This window comes from Pinus tabuliformis, chromosome 7 (assembly GCF_031772625.1).
Source record: "Pinus tabuliformis cultivar Carrire ecotype Pingquan chromosome 7, CPIR1, whole genome shotgun sequence".
Classification (NCBI taxonomy): Eukaryota; Viridiplantae; Streptophyta; class Pinopsida; order Pinales; family Pinaceae; genus Pinus; species Pinus tabuliformis.
The window spans coordinates 1,310,555,868-1,310,569,776 of NC_142293.1; the positions used below are offsets into that span (position 1 = coordinate 1,310,555,868).

Below are 13,909 nucleotides of genomic sequence, written 5' to 3' on the forward strand. Positions count from 1 at the left end.
AACATCTGCAACTTGCCAATTTCCTCATCCAACCTTGTCCTTAGCTGCTAGAATTTATTTTCATCTTTGTCTTACTACTGCATATCTTATTTGTGCATAAGAGTTTCAAGACTCTTACCAACTTCTAATTTATTCACTTGTTTCACTATCTGTTTCTCATGCCTTGCAACTTCCTCCTCATTATTGTCTTTAAATACAATTTCTTCCTCTTCTAGCTTGAACTTTACAAGTTGAATATGCATTTCCGATTACTAATCTCTCCTCAAGAAGTTTCAACTCTTCACACAAATCAGTAAAATTACATTGAACTGAGTTTGTAGTATCCATGTCTTAATCAACATTTATGTCCTCACACAACCATTCCTCTAAGAGCTTTGTTTCCTCCACAAGGCCTACATCTTCTTCCTTTGGAATAAGACCTTGATCATCCCTTACAAGCACTGCATTTGTGTGTTTTTCTTTATCACTGTCCTCCTTTTGGCTATCTTCCTTAGTCAATTGTGTCATTTTCACTTTATGAGATTGTAATACCTCATCTTCCTTCATCACAGGTTCCTAATAATGTGTTTCTTCAATGTTTTATAAAGACACCCCTTCTACTTCTTCTCCAGGAACAAAAATTTAGATTCTTATTTTCCTCTACTTCTTTGATAGTTGTAGATGGTTGTCCATCTTCATCAAAACCTGAAAATATAAACAATTTGTTATATTTGAAATCATACAAATATGTGGCCTCATTTGATGTTTAAAACATAAAATCCTCAAGCTTATCTAAAATTCCACAATAACACATGAGACTTGCAGTAAGTATCTCATTCTCTTCATCCCTCTCTCCAAGGATGTCTCTTTGCTCATGTATAAGAATTTCATCCACAATTTCATTAATTAGAATTTCTTTGTTATTTCCTTCATGAGGTAACTCTCCATCATCTACACCTACATGACCTACATTCACAAATATTTCATTAGTTTTAAGATCATGAGATCCTTGGATCTCATCAGTTCTTTTATCCTCATCTTCACTGAGGATAGGTCCTTTTTCTGGTTTACATAAATGAGATTCTTCTTCCTTTAGTGGCCTCTTTTTAAACTCAACTCCTCTAAGTTTTCCTCTTTTCATCAAAGTTCTGATACCACTTGACGTAGGAAAATTTACTTTTCCTGCAAATTTACCTTCTGATAATTTCTTAAGATTATTAGTGCTCAATCCCTCAAGAATGTGTTAAAGCATTTGATCAACATCTTCCATTTAACACACACGTAGTGAGTTCTACATCATGTACATGATTCTTCTCATTAAATGCTTTCTATCTCTTATACCACTCAATGAAAAAATAATTAATTTTCCTACAACTTTAATTTTCTTCAGTTTTCAGTGTCAGTGCTCTATGATAGTAAGTGCCCGTATACCTTTGGATCATTAATCTTCAACAAAATATCAATGAAATTTACATTGCCTTCTTCAAATCTGCATATAATTTACCATATGCTGGACACATATAAGTTTCCATGGGCGACTTCCTCATCATCATTGAATGTTAATCTAGGTGTTTCTTTGGTCAGAACTAAATGTTCTCCAACACAACTATCATATCTAGAGTCCTAGCTACAAGGTATTCCACATCTTCTCTCAAAACCCTCACATGGAAACCTCACCCATAATTCTAATGCATGTCCAATGTTGATTTCACTCCTCTGGAAATTTGCTTTGCCGGGCCTTCACACATATATATAGCCAACCAACGCCAATGTTAGCTCCCACTTATTACAATATCACTTATTTCAATATCATTTTAACACACTGAGAAGTAATTTAGCACTCATGCTATCATAATTCATAATAGAGTTTAAACTCAATCTATTATCAGTTTTAGTATTCATAGAAAACTAAAACTCTACTTAATTCGAGACCACACATAGATGTTAGAATTCTCCATTCACACATACACATAGATAACTATGATCATAAGGATGCTTCCAATCACTTCCATTCAACAAATCTTGTACATGCAAATACTAAAAAACATGGTTTATGTCTATTCACTCTCTATGACCATTCATTTGGTCATTAGCTTTCCCCTTAGGCTTACAATGATTAAATACAAATCTAGAAAAAAAGTGACTTTTCCTATATCCCTAAATCACTCCAGATTTATTCTCCAAATCTATCATTATTTATTCCTTAAAGTCGTCATAATTTTCAAGATAATTTTGTTTTTTCCTTATGAACAAAATCTCACCACAAATTTTATAAACAATCACTGATCTAATTCAAAAACTCATAAAATATCCCAACTTAAAAAATATAATTTATTTACCTACCCCAAAGTTTGTTTGTGATTGGAGACATACCAACCCAGGCATGGGTATACGGGGCAGAATAGAAAGAATGGTAGGGAATAATGAAATTGTCCCAGCCGGAGAGAGCCAATCACTTCCCTCTTTCCAATTAAAAACCACATGAAACAACACACTAGTGTCATTTTCCCACCATTCAAGTGTGAAAGGACTGACACTACTCACTGAGTTGGGTACTGAGTGTCACTGAGTTGGGTACTGATGGGTGTATTGGGAGCCAATGTTCTCGCAGTGTTACCACAATGTTGCTCATAAGGAATCTTCACGAAATTTAAAAAGAATAGAATGGAAATAACTTGGCCAATCATGAACTCCTGACGGTTCTAGAGGGCCAATCACTCCGCGGGTTCCGATTAAAAGCTACTTGCAATAGTTTGTGGTTGTGCCAGCGCCCCATACCAATCCATTTTATCAACTTGCTCGGATGAGTCGATGAAACTCGAGTAGTTAATAATTAATGGCCTAATTTTGATAACTTCTCAATGCGTCTTGTACGTGTAAGCATACTCCACATGGGACCTGACCCCGATGGCATATGGATCATGGACTCAGACGTTATGAGGACAACTTGCGTCTCCATCTCTATCTCTAAAACTGAGGTGGAGCCTTGTCCTTGTCCTTTTGGTTTTCCATGAACATCATTACTTGAGCGGCATCACCCACTACTTCCGAGACAACCCTGCTATCTACAGTCATTTATAAACGATTTGTTGGGGGCATTTTGACTGCAATTTTACTTTCGAACTCCACCGTTTTTAATGAGGTTGTTTAAATATTTTATAACGTATTATTGGGCCATTTTGACTGCAATTTTAGTTTCGAACTCCGCAGTTGTTAATGAGTTTATTTAAATATTTTATTTTATTTTAATTTGTTTTGTGAATATGAGTAAAATTTACTGTAGTTGTCAGTGATACTATCATTATCGTTTTATTTTAAACGTAGGTTAATTTCTTATTCTTACGTTAAAGAAATAAAGCCATTTGAATAATCTATAAGGAGTAAAGTAGAATAGTATTCAGTGATATTGATAGTTTATTATAATAAGAATTTTGGGTTAGTAGTTTGAGTGGTTGGAATATAGTTTGTTTTTTTATTTAGTGAGTTGAATTTCAAGGGTGGTTTGGATATCTCATTTTTTTTAAGTCATAAATTATTGGTATATTCAGTTGGGTTGGGTAATTATGTCAATGTCCATTACCACTACAGAGAGTACCACATATCTTAGGGATTTCTTTGTACAATGACCTTCTCAATGAAATTATTATTAACATTGAAATATGGCCATTGCTTAGGTAAATGTTATTGTGTTTTAATTGTGTGCTTAATCTTTCAATGTTGACCACACGCATAACCTATCCATAGTCACCCTAATTCCAATTCCCCATGGTGTAATTATCTCTCACCTCCAATGTTAGAAGAATTTAACTCCTAATATATTTCTTTATATTTGAGGAAGAAATAGTTTTAAGTTTCTAATAACAAAAATATTTTTTTACATGTGTCATGATTGATGGAGAGAACAATATCTTATATTACCATATTGCAATGAGGTAATGTGCTTTCAAATAACATGCACACATGTAATTACATATTATTCCATTGTAATTTGACATTTTGTGGAGAAGAATAAATACAATATAATTATTGATATGAGTATACAATTTGAGTGGGCCTAATGGTTAAGAGCATCTGTTTCCTCCTAAGAAGTCTTAGGTTCAACCAGAGAGGTAGAGTATGTATGCCTTTTGGGCGGAGGTAAGTCCCTTGTCCTACAAAGAAAGCGTCTCATACACCAACTGGATAATAATAATTATAATAATAATAATGTGGGGTACAATATGTATGCCTTCCTTGCGGAGGTGAGTCCCTTGTCCCCAAACAAGGGGTCTCATGCACCAATTAGATAATAATAATAATAAATATGTTATTTGGAAGCAAATTTACAAACTCAAGAAAAAATGCTTCATTCTCCACTTACAATAAAATTAAGGATGTGAAAAAATGTGATTGGTGTGGTGTTCAATATAAGAAAAATAGATAATTCCTTTTTTACATCTCAAGATATTTGATCTCTATATATAATAAAATTTGATTTAAAATAAATTTATGCTAACTTTAATGTTTGTAATATTTATATAATCAAATTTGAATTTGAAAATATCTCTTATTATGTAATGATTTTATTAAATATAATCTTTATTTTTTTTCCACTGGAAAAATCCGTAATTTTCATTATATGGAAAATTACATATTGTAGATGCTTTACGCATATGCTGAGGTCACTATTCACAGTCTATCTTTTAGTTACAAAAAGGATTCTGAACATAACCATCTAATCAGATGTACCTCGCAGGGCAATCTGCTGGTGCTATATATACCAACTATATACAAAGCCTTTTGGCTTTACCTTACTGTTTCAAAAAAAACATATTGCTTTGGTGATTACAAAATATATTTCTGTCAAAAAACATGATATTCTTCAGATAATTTATTGTCCAGGTGCATTCTGATAACTCGGATCTATGTATGGTCGGTGGTAGTACTTGAACTCCTGTTGGCCTTGTACCTCTGTGATCTCCCATGTTCCTCTGTCCATCAGCGCGGCCTCCTTGGATAGTTTGTCGGCACTTTCGTTATGTTCCCTGTAGATATGTGAACATGTGATGTCGTTAAAAGCTGCTTTGAGTTCAAATACTTCGTTTAATATAATGCTGAGTGTGTGAATGTGACAATCAGATATGCCGTTGAACCAATTTATGATGATTTTTGAGTCCCCGTAAATGTTTATGCAAGTGCAATGATGACCCAATGCAAAATGTAGTAAATGACGAAGTGTGATGAGTTCGGCAAAATTGTTCGATCCAATTCCCAGTCCCGCTTTCACTTTGTAGTAATGATGCTCGTTTTTGTGTATGATAAATCCCCCTCCACAGCCCTGCCTGTTTGCGGCCCCATCAAAGAAAGCCCATGGAGTGTTTCGGTCAATTCGGGGAGGAGGATGAGGGTGGCGCAGCTTAGGGGGTGGGATCTGGTAGTTCTCTGAATGCCGCAACAATTCCTGCCTCCATCATTGGCCAGTGTACAGGATTGTCATAAAAAATGATGCGATTTCTCGCTTTCCATATATGCCAGCTTACTAGAATTGGGAGATTGATGATTTTTGATCCTTTGTGCCGCGTTTCCCATCCAGTCCAAGCCTCTGTCAGGTCTGTACCTTCCCAATTTCCAGAGTATGAAATGGTGTTTTTAAGAGATGTCCACAGTTCTTGTATCTTCCTGCAATGCATAAAAAGGTGCTCTGTGGATTCGGTATCTCCTTTGCATAGCACGCACCAGGTTGGTCCATATTGTGCTCTGTGCATTAGGTATTCGCCTGTAGGGACTTTGTTCCTCAGGATACACCAGAAGAAGAGTTTTGATCGTGGAGTTGCATTGAGTTTCCATATACTATGCCACCAGTTCGATATGACCTCAGGTTTTTTGTGGCTAATAAGATAGATGTAGCCCGCCTTTGGAGAGTAAATTCCACTATCAGCCTGGTTCCATATCAGTTCATCCGGCCCCTCTATGATTCTGATGTGAGATTCAATCAGGGCCTCTCTGTAAGTCTGCCATTCCTGATGCCATCTTTGAGGGAGATTTAATTGATGTGCTGTCCTCCAGGCCTGATGGAAAATGTCTGAGTTTTCTCTGTCAGCAATTTGGGCAATTACTTTGATATCTCGTGCGAGTAGATGTCCAACCAAATCCTAAGACAGAATATGTCTTCCTCCGCTGCCCGACCATGGGTCGATTCCGATCCTAGCCAGGGTGCCATCTCTGATTTTCCAAACCAAGTTGTCTCTGATCATGGGCAGTGAAAATAGTAATGCTTTCCATATAGATGATATCCCAGCACAGTTCCAATTTGGTAGTCTGACCCATTCCATTATGCCAAGGGGCCATATATATTTGTGGTATGAGAGACGGGTCCATAAGCTCTGGCTAGTTAGCAATGCCCAGCTCATTTTCGCTGCCAATGCTTGTGCAAAAAGTGGAAGATCTTTTAGTCCCCATCCTCCCCACTTTTTTGGGAGTGCTATCTTCGGCCATCCGATCCAGGCAAAGATATGTTTGTCTTGATTTCCTGCCCAGAGGTATCTGTTACATAATTGCTGAAGGCGAGCCAGGATGTGTCTTGGAATCCATGCGAGCGCCATCCAGAACACCGGAGTAGCTTCCAGCACGGATTTTATGAGTACTAATCATCCTGCCCTGGATAGGTATCTATGACTCCAACAGGATAGTCTTTTTTCCAATTTTGATACCAGCGAGACCCTGTCTGCAATCTTCTGGCAAGTGGGCTTTAACCAGAAGACCAGATACTTTATAGCCCTGTCCAAAGGATGAATGATGTAAGGGAAAGCCTGTCGAGCTGTTTGAGATTCATTGACTGAGGTACGTGCCAGAGTTATAGTAGATTTTCCTTGATTAACAATCATGCCTGTGGCCTGTGAGAAGAGTTGTAGTATGCGGGCAAGTGCCAATGTGTCTCTGATGCTACCATCCAATAGGATGAGTACATCATCCACGAACAGTAGGTGTGTGAGGAAGCATTCATCCGTGATCTTAAGGCCTCTGAGAGAACCTTCCCTTTTTGCTGAATTGATTAGCCGACTCAGTCCTTCCATGACCAATAGGAATAGAAGAGGTGATAGGGGGCAGCCCTGACGAAGCCCCCTTTCAGAGTGAAAAAAAGGGGAAGCCGAGCCATTAATCAAGATGCTGAAAGAGGGAGTAGAGATGGATTATGAGAGGTAGAGGGAAGCCCAGATGAATTAGCAGCATCTTAATGTATAGCCAACTGACTCAGTCGAAAGCTTTTGATAGGTCAATTTTTAGGAGGATCCATTTCAGGTGTTTGGACCAGATGGAGTGAAGGGCTTCCTGGGCAGATCCTATGGCTTCATGAATTTGTCTATCTTCCAGGAAAACAAATTGCTAAGGAGCAATGTGTTTTGAGAGAATGGGTTTGAGTGTGTTAGCAATGATCTTAGAAATAATCTTGTATAGAACATTACACAGTGAAATGGGTCGAAAATCATCAAAGGAGGATGGGGAGTCAGATTTGGGGATGAGGGTGATGAAAGTAGAGTTTATCGCATGATATAAGCACCCAGACGTTCTACTTTCCTCTACCACCCTGAGAAGGTCCTGTCCCAACAGGTCAAAGAAAGCTAAGTAGAATTCGATAGTCCAGTCGTCCGGCCCAGGACTCTTGTCCATCTTGAACCATTTGAGTGTGCTTTCCAGTTCCTCCATACTGACTAGGGCCAAAAGGTCAATTGAGTTCTCCTCGGTTACAAATCTAGGGAAGTGAGTGGCCACATTAATGATCTCTGCCAAATTTTGACCTGGTGGACTTCTGTACAATCTTCTAAAGTGGGATGTTCCAAGCTGGGAGAGCTTGTTGAAAGAGTCTGCAAGGCCTCCTTCGGGTAGGGGGAGATTCCATATAGTGTTTGCCACTTTCCTTCCCTTTGTGTAGTTGTGAAAAAACCTTGAGTTTTCATCCCCAACTTTCAGCCAAATAGCTCTGCTACGCAATCTGATGGATTCCTCCCTTTGTCGAAGAATATTAGTCCTCTGGTTTTCCAGCTCAATCAGTCGAGACTTGTCTTCGCCCGAGATAAATCCTAAGTTCCGGTCGTCTAGTAGAGAGCTTAACTCTTCTTCAACAAGTGAGAGCTGAGCGGTTTCCTTGGTGAACTTCTCCTTGGCCCAATTAATGACTATATGCTTCAGCTCCGTTAGGTTTTTACAAAATCCCTTGGCCAGTGATGCCTCTCTATCTATGGGGTGTGCCATCCAGTACTCTGTGACCAATTTCATGAAATCTTGGTCCTGAAGCCAGCTGTGATTGAATTTGAAGGGGGCTTTTGGCTTATGATGAGGGCCGAAGATCTCTAATAAAATTGGGGAGTGATCTGATATACCCCCCGATCCAACCCATTGCTTATAGAGATGTAGATGATGAAGCAGGGGGCCTTTTAGCAGGAATCTGTCCAGCCTGCGCGCCAAGGCAGCTGCTCCCACCCTTCTGTTCCTCCATGTTGGCATGGGTTTCTGCATGGGGATATCAATAAAGTTTGTCTGTTCCAGAGTATTTCGCATGAACTCTGTTATGGTATCCATCTGTGCCATAGCACCCCATGATTCACGGAACCCCAGAGAAAAGTTTAGGTCTCCCCCCAGAATAGTGTGGTCAGATGCCAATAATGTGAGATTAAGGAGCCGCCTCCAAAAGGGCTCCCTTTGGTGGCAGGGGCCATATACATTCACAATTCGAAAGGCTTGACCAAGTTCTGCAGAGAAAATGTCCATTCCGATGAATCCATGTCCTCCCCAGGATGAGTCAACCCTGATAGATTTAGGGTTATAACCAAGCGCCAATCCCCCAGATCAACCAGTGGCATCCATTGCCAAGAATTTCCATCTTGTCGCCAGTGAAAGTAAGGATTGTGTGATTGCCTCGGCCGGGCCTAGTGTCTCTTGGAGGAGAATAATGTCAGGCTGTTCTACCTCAAATAGTCTCCTGAGGGCTAGTTTCTTGGGGGCACTAGCCAGGCCCCGACAATTGAAGGATAAGCATTTCATGGGGGACCACTCCGAGGGGTTAAGGTTGCTCTAAGGACCCCATCAATTGTGGATTGTCGACCAGATGCGACCTCCGCCCCAGCCCGCCTGATAGCTTTGGAAAGATCAGATTTTCTACCTCTGGAGGTCAGAGGTCCCAGTCCCAAGGGGACAATACCCAGACCGATCTGAGGTCCGGAGGAGACCGGAAGGTGAGTACGAGGACGAAGAGAGTAAGGGTGGGAGGTAGACTTTCTGGTTGATGACAGCGAGGAGGTGGAGGAAGAGGGCGGCAGGGTAGGTGGGGCAGTGGAGGCACACAAAGGAGGTGGTGAGATAGTGCAGTGAGCCATGGTGCAAGATGCATATGAAGTAACGAAAGCAGAGGAGATACCAAGAGATAAGGAGGAAGAGTTTAGAGTAGTACCCGAGGCCTGTGCGGCTGCAGCTGCGGCCCGAGCCCTAGTCATAGGAGGCGAAGACGAGCCTAGCCCCTTCGACCCTGTCTTCACTGGTGAGCCCTGTGCTGATGTGTTCCCCTGCGGTGGGCGAAGGATGACCGGAGATGCGCCTCTAGATGGAGTGGGAGTGATCTTTGGGGAATCCTCCGGACTTTTGTTCAGTGGGCAGTCCTTGAATAGGTGTCCCACTTGATGACAGCGGTTGCATCTGAACGGTACGCCTTTGTAATCGAGAATTTGGGTCCTGCTGTATTTTCCCCATTGCAGAGTGATCTTTTCCTCCAATCCCTCACGCGTATCCAAATGAACCAGCACGCGAGCTAGGGTTCGCTTCTTAGATTCTTCATACGTGCGATCATGATCCAGATACGTGCCCAATGCGTTACCAATCCTTATGAGCACTTCCTCACTCCAATACTGTAGTGGCAGTCCAGGCAAATGCACCCACAGGGGTCCTGCACCAATCTGTTCGCGCTCTGGGTCAAAAAGGGGACTCCACCTCTTTAGCAGAACTGGTGCCATTTCAATGTGCCAGTATTTTGCCAGTACTAAATCCGTATAGACCTCCTTCGCGAAATGGAGGGAGAACCACCCACGGGGGAGAACATGTACCTCCGGAAGTTCCTTGAGCAGGGCTCCCCAGATTTCCTTTACCCATTGCGTCAGTCGGCTTGCTGAATAGGCACGTCCCCGCACATGTCCTACCAAGACCGTTCTAGCCATGGTCACAGCTTCCCCTAAAGCTGATGGGTCTCCGAAGGAGATAGTGATATCTTTGGTCGTCGCTCTGATACACCTGGATTTCCTCTTCTTTGTGCGAGGCGCCGACGGGTGATCGACAAAGGGGTTTTTTACACCTTCAGGGGGGATGGGCTTCGAGGGTTTGACATTTACAGCCGGGGTACCAAAACATCCAGAGGGTCGAATCCCAGATTCCGGTAGGGTTTGAGATCCCTTCACCGGGGTGTCCACCGATGAAGTCGGGAGATCAGAGGGCAAGGGAGGGGGTTGATCGAAAGCCAGAATATGAGGGGAAAAGGTAGAGAGAAGCTGAGCCATACCAGGTGATAGCGGTGGGGCTTCAAGGCCAGGCGTCGATGCAGGAGGGTGGGCAGAGTCGAAATGGTTGATGAACGGATTTGGGAGAGCGACCACCGGCGAAGTGTCGAGAGAAAACGGTTCCGTAACAGTCAGGGGGGCGGTAACTGGCGCAGCAAAATTAGGGTTACCGAATATAATATGGTCCTCCAATGGATCCTCGGAATAATCCACGAGATCCGCCTCCATGTGACCCTCCATGACAGCCAGCAGTTGAGATAAACAACGACGGATGTTGGACGACGCGTGATCGACTCCGTTGTTCCGTTACAGTGAAACGACAGGCCGGTGACAGCGACCGACTGCAGCACTTCAGCAAACCCTAATTTTTACCCTAAACCCGCGCGCTCCTGTAGCTCCATTGTCCTCCCTCCTTGATAGGATGGTCCGTAATCCAATGTATGTTTATTCCCATTGATCTCAATCTAAATATAATCTTCATATATTTATCTTTAAAAATTTAAACTTTTAATATTTCTATTTATTATATTTTCATTTTCATTTTACTTTCACTATTTATGAGTTTTTTTTTTTTAATTCTTTCTTATTTTAAAGACATTTATTTATTTATTTTTTATTCATTTGAATTTTTACACATTATTTTTCTATTTCTTATATTATATTAGTATACGATATCAATATGTAATATTATTCATTCTAAATATTGGTGTATTAATATTGATATTTTTATTAGATATTTGTTTAAGTAAATGTAGCTTCTTTGTTTGGAATAAAAATTGATATTTTCAATGAATTAAATAATTTTACATTATATCATTTAAAATTGAAGCATCAAATTATTTTATAATATAAAATTAAAATAAATATATTAAACTTTATATCAATATTGTATTGAAAGTTAAAATATTTTATTAAAGAGTATATTGATTATTTACGATCAATATTGAAATTGAAATTGTTTTCGTGATTAACATTAATTCTGAATTCCCAATATCAATTCCATATACCAAATTGATATAATATATTTATTTAAAATGATCTTTAAAATGTTTTACTTATAATTATTATTAAAATATTTCTTTTATTATTAGTTTTTTAAGTATTATGTATTCATATTAAAAAATTACCTGTCTTGGAAAAAAAGTCCTATCATTAACATTAAAATTGAAATTAAAATTATATATTCAACTTAATTTTCAATTATTAATATATATTTTTAAACATCAATATAGAGATAGTTTTTAACATGATTCTAAATCCATCTTAATCAAATATATTTTCACGGGAATAACATGACATTTTGATATGTGATGAGCTGTAATGTAAACTGTCTTAAGATTCAAATTCGGGTGAAAGGAGTGGTTCCACTTGTTTACTTTAGGAACAATTTACTCTTACATCACGCTCGACTTATATGTAAGGAATTATTTTTATTTTTATTATTTATTTATTTATTTATTTATTTAATTTAGGATATCTTGAGCAGATCCAGATCAAATCTAATTGCCTGTCACTATAAACCTAAGCTATGTGCAACAGCTTGCAAGCCGCACAATAGGGGGAACTTATGCCTCAACAAGAGCCAAGAAGTACCCTATGGGGTCGCCTACTCTTCTAGCCAAGACACAAAAGGTCATATATATACTCAATGAGATTTGAACCCTCATATATGTAAGGAATTGTTAACGGATTGATAGATTGAAATTTCTGGATCGCATTCTTATCGTCGACAATCTCCAATTCCAGAACCTATTCCTGTATTTCAGGAGATGCCACAACAATATGTTAAAATTTAATAGTGCTAGTGGTGAACGCTCCCTTGATTATCAAATTTAACCCCCAAAAAAATTCTAACTATGTGAATACAAAAATGTACTAATCTAGGATTTCTTTGTTAATTTTGCGTGGTTTTTTGAAATAATCTTGTGCAAAGGTTAACATTTCAAAAATAATAAATTTTTTTATTTATGATATAAGTTTTGATTGATATTTTAGGATATAAAAAGAATTATACAATAATAATTTTTCTAATTAACCATTCAAAAAAAGGCACATTTAGGATGGAAATGGTGGCATATTATCATCACAGCAAGACATCTCTGTTGAAGCGACAATCTTCTTCCAGAGACAATATAGTCGTCAACAGAGTAACATATCAGACATTTTATGGGCTGTGGACCTCATGCCTGAAATGTTCAATGATCAGGCTAATGATAATTTTTTCTGCCCCATAAAGGAGGAAGAGCTTCAAGCGGCAATCAAAGCATTTAAAAAGGACAAAAGTCCTGGGCCCGATGGCTGGACCATTGAGTTCTTCTCATTCTTTTATGACATCTTCAAAGATGACTTGTTAAGGATGGTGGAGGCTTCACGGTTATCTGGAAATATAAACAACGCCATTACTTCTACATTTATAGCTCTTATTCCAAAAAAAGATCGATCTGAAACGTTCCATGACTTCAGACCGATTGCCTTATGCAACATCCTCTTCAAAATCATCTCAAAGATCATTGCAGAAAGGATGAAGGCTGTGTTAAATTCATTCATCTCAAATCAGCAACATGCCTTTCTCAAAGACAGAAATATCCTGGACGCGGTGGCTATGACTCAGGAATGTCTTTTCTCTATTATTTCAAAAAACATTGATGCTGCTATTTTGAAGATTGATTTGGCTAAAGCTTATGATTGTGTCGACTGGGGTTTTCTTAGAATCCTGCTGGCAAAAATTGGTCTCAGAACACAATGTATCAACTGGATAATGGCATGTGTTGAAAATGTCAAATATGCTGTCATAATCAATGGCATTCCAACATCCTTTTTCAAAGCTGAAAGAGGCCTCCGGCAAGGTTGCCCATTATCTCCATTATTATTTATTCTCGTGATGGACACTCTTAGCAATCAGATCAAAAAAGCGGTGTCGGATCAAAGATGCAGGCCTGTAAAAATCTGTAAAGACATCTCCTTATCTCATAACTTATTCGTTGATGATGTTCTTATCTTTTCCATGCTATGTAGAAGGTCCTGGAGATGCTTACATGATACTCTTCTTAAATTCCAATCGGCATCGGGTCTGGTGATAAACAAGGTAAAGTCTATGTTGTATCATAATGAATCGGATATGGATACTGTATTATGGATCTCCGAGTTATTTGGTATATCACAGTCCACTATCAGGAGTGGATTCAAATACCTTGGTTACACATTGAAAGCCAATGGATATGGGAAACGAGACTGGAGCTGGCTTACTGATAGATTTTTCAAAAAAATCTCTGGTTGGGAATCGAGATTTTTATCTCTGGCTGGAAGATTCATTTTGGTTCAGGCTGTGTTATCACAATTATCGGTATATTGGGCTCACTTGTTTCATCTTCCAGTCTCAATCATTAAAAAATTGTGTTCTTTAGCAGGTAATT

The 13,909-nt window shown here is 39.1% G+C and overlaps 1 protein-coding gene across 1 annotated transcript; it reads right to left on the minus strand.

Moving 5' to 3' along the window:
* Window positions 1-4,849: 4,849 nt before the first annotated feature.
* Window positions 4,850-5,707, minus strand: LOC149252352 (uncharacterized). The gene is made up of 2 exons (XM_089454126.1): window positions 5,576-5,707; window positions 4,850-5,419 (listed from the first exon to the last, which is right to left on the minus strand). Exons 1-2 carry the CDS (start codon window positions 5,705-5,707, stop codon window positions 4,850-4,852), a joined length of 702 nt encoding a protein of 233 aa, XP_089310252.1.
* Between the last annotated feature and the right edge of the window lie 8,202 nt (window positions 5,708-13,909).

Bases quoted from the DNA above. Each gene is read 5' to 3' on its own strand.
- LOC149252352 (XM_089454126.1), bottom strand. From the start codon at position 5,707: ATGGACCAACCTGGTGCGTGCTATGCAAAGGAGATACCGAATCCACAG. The intron at 5,420-5,575 runs GTACAGACCTGA...TGATGGAGGCAG, and splicing joins ATACTCTGGAAATTGGGAAG to GAATTGTTGCGGCATTCAGA.